This window comes from Papilio xuthus, unplaced genomic scaffold (assembly GCF_000836235.2).
Source record: "Papilio xuthus unplaced genomic scaffold, Pxut_1.1 DF826945.1, whole genome shotgun sequence".
Classification (NCBI taxonomy): domain Eukaryota; kingdom Metazoa; phylum Arthropoda; class Insecta; order Lepidoptera; family Papilionidae; genus Papilio; species Papilio xuthus.
The window spans coordinates 37,393-43,855 of record NW_013531704.1 but is presented as its reverse complement, the minus strand read 5'-3'; the positions used below and the strand labels follow the sequence as shown (position 1 = coordinate 43,855).

The 6,463-nt window shown below is 45.0% G+C and overlaps 2 protein-coding genes across 4 annotated transcripts in view; one reads left to right on the top strand and one right to left on the bottom strand.

Moving 5' to 3' along the window:
* The window catches only part of TrpRS-m (Tryptophanyl-tRNA synthetase, mitochondrial), a 4,747-nt gene extending 483 nt beyond the window's left edge, over positions 1-4,264 (bottom strand). The window contains exons 1-7 of one of the 3 annotated variants that reach the window (XM_013316877.1): positions 4,069-4,264; positions 3,671-3,853; positions 2,104-2,343; positions 1,428-1,572; positions 1,130-1,281; positions 512-810; positions 26-475 (exon numbers count right to left, since the gene is read on the bottom strand). In XM_013316877.1, coding sequence (XP_013172331.1) covers positions 442-475; positions 512-810; positions 1,130-1,281; positions 1,428-1,572; positions 2,104-2,343; positions 3,671-3,853; positions 4,069-4,122 — 1,107 coding nt within the window. In that variant the 5' untranslated portion in view covers positions 4,123-4,264 and the 3' untranslated portion in view covers positions 26-441. Of the gene's footprint in view, positions 1-25; positions 480-511; positions 861-1,129; positions 1,282-1,427; positions 1,573-2,103; positions 2,344-3,670; positions 3,854-3,942 lie in introns of those variants that run through there. The other 2 variants (XM_013316876.1, XM_013316878.1) reach the window with 2 other exon arrangements.
* Positions 4,265-4,305: 41 nt separating this feature from the next.
* The window catches only part of LOC106120941 (reticulon-4-interacting protein 1, mitochondrial), a 3,964-nt gene continuing 1,806 nt past the window's right edge, over positions 4,306-6,463 (top strand). Inside the window, exons 1-4 of the mRNA XM_013316412.1 lie at positions 4,306-4,726; positions 5,523-5,723; positions 5,987-6,195; positions 6,364-6,454. Coding sequence (XP_013171866.1) covers position 4,726; positions 5,523-5,723; positions 5,987-6,195; positions 6,364-6,454 — 502 coding nt within the window. The 5' untranslated portion in view covers positions 4,306-4,725. The remainder of the gene's footprint in view (positions 4,727-5,522; positions 5,724-5,986; positions 6,196-6,363; positions 6,455-6,463) is intronic.

Below are 6,463 nucleotides of genomic sequence, written 5' to 3'. Positions count from 1 at the left end.
GCCTGTATTGCACCTGTACTTGCACCTGTACTTGCGCCTGTATTGCACCTGTACTTGCGCCTGTACTTGCGCCTGTATTGCACCTGTACTTGCGCCTGTATTGCACCTGTACTTGCGCCGCTCGGGCGCACACATCACCTTCTCCAACCTCGCAACTTACAAGTTTGAACATCTTTTGTGTTTTACTCATTCACTCAGCAAAGAATCTAAACCTATACAAAGAATTTCCTAGTCTTAGTTTTGGACTCTTTCCATTCCCATTTTTTTATATGAAAAGGATGGGAATGGGAAGTGGATTTAACGGAGGAGGGGCACAGGACAGGACAAGTTGTTGGACATAAATAACGATCCATTCTTTTATCTACTTGTTGATAATGTATTTAGATACAAAACAAGCTAGTACTATGATCACAGGAAACAAATACCTAATAGTATCCTTAACTAGTTAACAAGTCGGTCTGAGAGCGCTGCGGGGGGGCAGGCTGGCAGGCGGGCGCTGGGGGGGGCAGGCGGGCGCAGGCCGGTCAGCTCGGCCACGCGCTCGTACACCTCGTCGGCGCGGAGGCGTGCGCGCGCAGCCCCGTGCCGCAGCACGTCGCGCACCAGGTGCGGGCGCGCCGCCAGGTCGGCCAGGCGCGCGCGCACCGGCGCCACGCACTCGCACAGCGCGCTCGCCACCACCTCCTTGTACTGCGCGCTCGTCAGCCCCTCCGCCTCGCTCACCGCCTCCTCCGGCACCAGGTCGCGCGCCAGGCAGTGCAGCCGCACCAGGTTCGACACGCCCGCGCGACTCTCCGGCTCGAACGTCACCTGCGTCCCGCGCCCCGCGCCCTCTACTCTAATACTGTCCTTCCCTCCGTCTCTCGGTTCAAAACGGACAATTTTCCACATTTTTGGCAAACAATAAACCAAAAACCAAACTAGAAGCTACATGAGAATTTTATCTTAATCTAGCGGGTTTTGATTAGTGCTCCGTTTGCCTTTATTAGGATATGTTTTAAACGTTTACGTAATATGTCGTACATAATTGTATGAACTTTCCACTTTAAGGAATATACTTTTTGTGACAATGATACATTTTTATTTGAAAACATAAAAATTAGATAGAGAGAGAGAGAGAAAAAGCTACCTGTGGCGTGAAGTCGGTGACGGCCTTCCTTATCTTGAGCCGGATGGCGTCGTCGGAGTCGGTCAGCAAGATCCGACTCTTAGGGTCGGGATCGGACTTGGACATTTTCTTCGACGGATCGCGCAGACTTCTGATTCTGTCGCTGCCATCATCTACGGCAACGACATATATTTATAAGTTTAGTTTTGCTCACTTAAATATTCCTCGTGGACGAGTTTCAACTCTAAAACATGTCGAAGATAATTTATAAACGGCGCGGGCAGAGTTTGGCGTGGCGCGGTTAGAGGCGCCGGCTTACCGGGCAGCAGCGCGCGCGGTGTGGGGAACGCGCGCCCGTAGCGGTGGTGGAAGGTGCGCACCAGCTGCGCCGCCACCTGCAGGTGCTGCGCCTGGTCCGCGCCCACAGGCACGTGCGTGCCGCGGTACACCAGGATGTCGGCCGCCTGCGCAATGCCACCTCACTGCTTCACTGCTTCACTGCCGCCCCCCCATTGCCCCCCATTACAGCTTTCATTTAAAACTTTCGATATTATTGTTCTAAACGGAAGGGGCGAAAACGAGTCAACCCTGACCGACTTATACAACGTTTCAGTTTTGTATAATATTACACATGCAAACTTTAGGGATTAAAAACTATTTTATTTATCATCATCATCATCATCATCATACTCAACCTAAACTTGTCCACTGCTGGAGGTAGGACGTATTTTATTTATAATTCAACAAATTTCAATTGAAATGTAAATAAATTATGCCAGCCCGGAAAAAAAAGAAATTTCACCCAAAAAAACAAAATTTTTCACTAAAACTTGACAATTCAGAAAATATTCAAGGTAAAAAAAAATGTATGCAGAAAGTTCCCTAATCATGATATATGTAAAAAGTAATGCTTACTTCATATAATAGAAGAAGTTATCTCGCAATTTATACAAAATACATAAGTGAAATAGCACAATGACAAATCCGAGGCGGACCTGGAGCACGGGATAGAGCAGGAGACCGACGGGGACCTCCTTGATGGCGGCGGCCTTCTCCTTGTACTGGGGCAGGTGCGCGAGGCGCGCGTGCGTCGCCAGGCAGGCGAGCAGCCAGCACAGCTCGGCGTGCCGCGCCACCGCCGACTGCACGAACAGCACGCCGCGCTCCGGGCACAGGCCCGCCGCCAGCGCCGCCGCCGCCACCTGCAGCGTGCGCGGCTGCAGCTCGCCCGCCTCCTGCGCACCACTCTACCACTGCACCACTCTACCACTGCACCACACCACACAACACACACAAATGCAACATGTGATTTTCACAATTAGCAATAAAAATGTTTTATATTGCAACTACTTTGTCAATAGCACTGTGGCTCATCACCAATCTCTCCCGCTCTCTCTCTGTTGAGCTCGCATCCAACAAGGTGATGGGTTCAGGTCTTCAATGTGTTCAATTTAGATCTACAATCTAAAGGGTTAAAGTTTGTTATAAAAGTTATTTAATGGAATAGGACGTAATAACCAAATAAAATGTAGTACAATCTTCAGTGATGCAGTCAACTTAGCATTGGATATCAAGTTCTAGCTGTCATCCCTCATGTTTATTTTAACCAGTCCTATGTTTGCCATAAATCTTGTAAATTAAATTTGATCTACTTCCCGGTTATTGATAGAGCTAAAACTATGCATTTCTTTTTTTTATATCATAAGGTGGCAAACGAACGAGCGGCCACCTAAAATCGCAGAAATAGTGAAGTGACTGTTGCCCACAGACATACGCAATTGCATATGCGTTGCCTACCTTTAGTCAGTGGAGAAGAGGATGTACAGAAAGAAAATATTTTCCCTTCCCATGCATCCTCTCATCCGGAGCGTCCACTTCTTCTTCCCATCCTTTCCTTATAAGAAAAAGAGTGGGAAGGGAAAGAGGACTAAATTAGACCTCCGGGATGCACACTCATCAGACGAAACGCGGAATTGCTTTCACTTCACGCCTGTCTTCTGTGTAGTTGTGGTATTTCACCGGGCGAGCCGGGCAAAATTGTGCGAAGACGTTAAAGCGGGCTCTACCACTGTTGAAATTCATGTGTAAATTGCATGTCAAAGCATTATTATGATGACATCATATTGGATCTGATGATGGAGCTAAAAGGTAAGGCTATAAGAACTTTACAATGTAAGGACACAACCTGATCAAGTTGGTGAATAATCCTTCTGCTTTTACATGTTTTTTTTTTTATTAATTAACAAGAACATAATAAAAGCTTGTTTTGAAAATGATTGTTTTCTTTTAATTGCAAATATCAAATACTAATACTATACTACTACTAATATATATATATATAAGTTTATCCAATGTTTTACAATAAAGACCTACACATATCTGCAGAGACATGCAGGTCAAGGTTATGTAAAATTCATGTTTGCAACCTTCTAAATATGCAAAGCCAATGATCCACTGTATAACACCACTCTAAGTTGTAAATGTCATAATATAAAATTACATGCCCTTTCAGTCTCAGCTACTGCTGCAATAATTTTTTTTCCAGATGTGCAAATATACAACCTGGCGTCCTGTAAACGAGTGCAAGTCGGCAATGAAGACCATGACGTCATCGCCTTGCTCCTGCAGCTGCACACAGCGCCGCAGCGCGCCGAAGTAGTTGCCCAAGTGCAGCTCGCCCGTGGGCTGCAGCCCGGTCACCACCCGCCGCGGCCACGCCTCACCCACCTTTTCCTCTGACTTACACTGCCGTTACAAACAAACATTCTATTATTTTGATTACATGTCAATCTATTTTTAAGAATTAATAAAAATTTCCGTTTATCATTATTTACCTTATCAGAAAAAAATCTATTTGAATTCCTATAAATACATTTCATATGTGATGTAAACAAGGCTGAACTTTTCATTGAAAACATTTTTGTGGGGGTGAGTTTTGAACATAATATCGTAAAAAGTACCATTTTGTAAAATATAATGTTAAATATGGTAAAAAGAGTAAACTCATTCAACATGTCATAACTTTTGGTATCTTAATGTTAACATTTTTTCTTTCCATTAAAATTTGTAGACCCCTGTATTATTGCTTAAAATCAATAGTTTGTGAAAACTAAAAACCAGATGACCGGAACAGTGACAGAATGAAATGACAGTTGACATAAGAAAAAATAGACATGTGGTCGATACATGTTCCACCACTTTGTGACTTCGGCACATTTAGGTGCCTATTAGCCTAATAACTACTCTGTGGTCTGTGCTCAGCTGATCTGACACTTCCAAATAAGATATTACCTAAAGGTCTATGTTACCAGGTCATAAAATTAAAAAAAAATGGTCTGACACTGACGTTTACACCTTTCATTTTCATTGTTATTTCTTGGTTACTGTTTTGTCTGCTCGTAGAGGATTAATTTATGTTTTTAAAATAAGAAGGAACCAAAAAATTCTATACTTAACGCCATTTATAAGATTTGAATATATTCCTTATATTATTAATACCTATTTAATTATACTCTTATCTTAAAATTGTGATTGTACTTGTTATTTAGTAATATACTGTGGAAATGTAAATTTAAGAAATCAAATAATCTTAAATATCGTTAGTTGTTAACCAAGTAAGTAAGTAACTTTCTTTTGTTTATACCTCCGATGTCTGCGAATTTGTTTGCATGCACTCAAGATAGAAGTAGATAAATCTAGAAAGCAAGATAGAACTACTAGATAGCCATGTGTAAATCAGGTCTGAGCCGGTTAAAAAGTTCAGCTCACATAAACTTGAACTGTTGAGCAGTGGTTCAACATCTAAATAGGCAGGTCACAGATTGATTATCATGTACCATAACATACATGATTAGACTAGCCGCCAGCTGATTAGTGACGCGCAAATCATAACTCATGTGCACAATTTGAGTTAACTGTTCGGCTTCACACATGTGAGCTGTAGTCTTCAGGTCCTCAATTATAGTTCATTTACGTGTGTTTATTATTTTGTAGATGTGTTGAAAAAACATTTGTAAGTATTTGTGGCACCCTGAGGCTGAGGGTTTTTTTAAATCAATTTTAACTTGTTGATAACAAGGCCACATTATTTCATCATCATTTGTTTCCTGCTTAAAGTAGAATATTATGCACACACATAAGATGAAATGTGTAATTAAGCAATTCTTTCTACTTCAGGCCTGTGTTCTGTTTGACTAAAATTTGTTTTCCGTCACCTATATAAATGTTGAATGTTGTAGCAAGACATTGTTGGCTGCATACATGACATGCATTACATACCCATAACATCCCGGTGTAGGTAGCGTCTGGCAATTTGAGAATGCAGTCATTAAGTTTAAATGGCTCGGGTCATAATAGCTTGTATCTATTATCTTTTTCTTATATGAAAAGTGATGTCATAATTTATGAATTGTAGTGAGTAGCGCGACGCGACGCTGGGCCAGCGCGGGGGCAGGCGCGGGCGCGGCGCGCATGCGGGCGTGGCGCGCGCACTGCTACGGCGGACCCGCCGAGCTGCGGCTGGAGGAGGCGCGCGTGCCGCCGCTGTGCGCGCCCGACCATCTGCTCGTGCGCGTGCACACTTCTTCTATAAATCCACTCGATGTCGCCATGGTCGGTGCGTACGTTTTGACCTACCACCGGTAGCATTTTTCGGAGGTATACACTCTAATCTGGATATGCAAGAGTCCAAAGAACCGCCCTATTTTTCTCGATTATAGAGGTCGTTCATCGGGACCACATAATGACCGTCGCTAATAGAAGTTCCTCGCTTATTAAGATTTGACTGCATATCCATATCCATTTCATTGGAACTCTTCGAAGGAGAAAGTAGATCGTCCACTGGTAGATATTTGTAAGCTAAGGCGAAGTGGGCCGCAGGGGGCTACGGGGCGCGCGCCCTTAACGCGCTAAGGGCGCTGCGCGGCGCGGACGTGGAATTCCCTCTGGTGGTGGGGCGCGACTTCTGCGGCGAGGTGGCGGCGGCGGGTGCGGGCAGCCGGCTACGCGCGGGCCGCCGCGTCTGGGGCGTGGTGCCGCCGCACTGGCCCGGCGCGCACGCCGACTACATCGTCGTCAGAGACCGCTGGGTAACTGCCGCATCCACACCTCAAATCAAACAAACGACAATTAACATTACGAACAAAACATCACGGTACAACATTTGGCGAAACTAATACTTAACCAATTTTTTTTTTCCAAATTGGGGATGATTTGTGAACAAACTAATCCATGCGCTACGTCGGTAACGTACACAGGCGAGCGAGGCGCCCGATGCCTTGGACGACTGCGCGGCTGGCGGCGCGCCCTACGCGGCGCTGTCGGCGTGCGCGGCGCTGCGGGCTGCCGGCCTGCCCC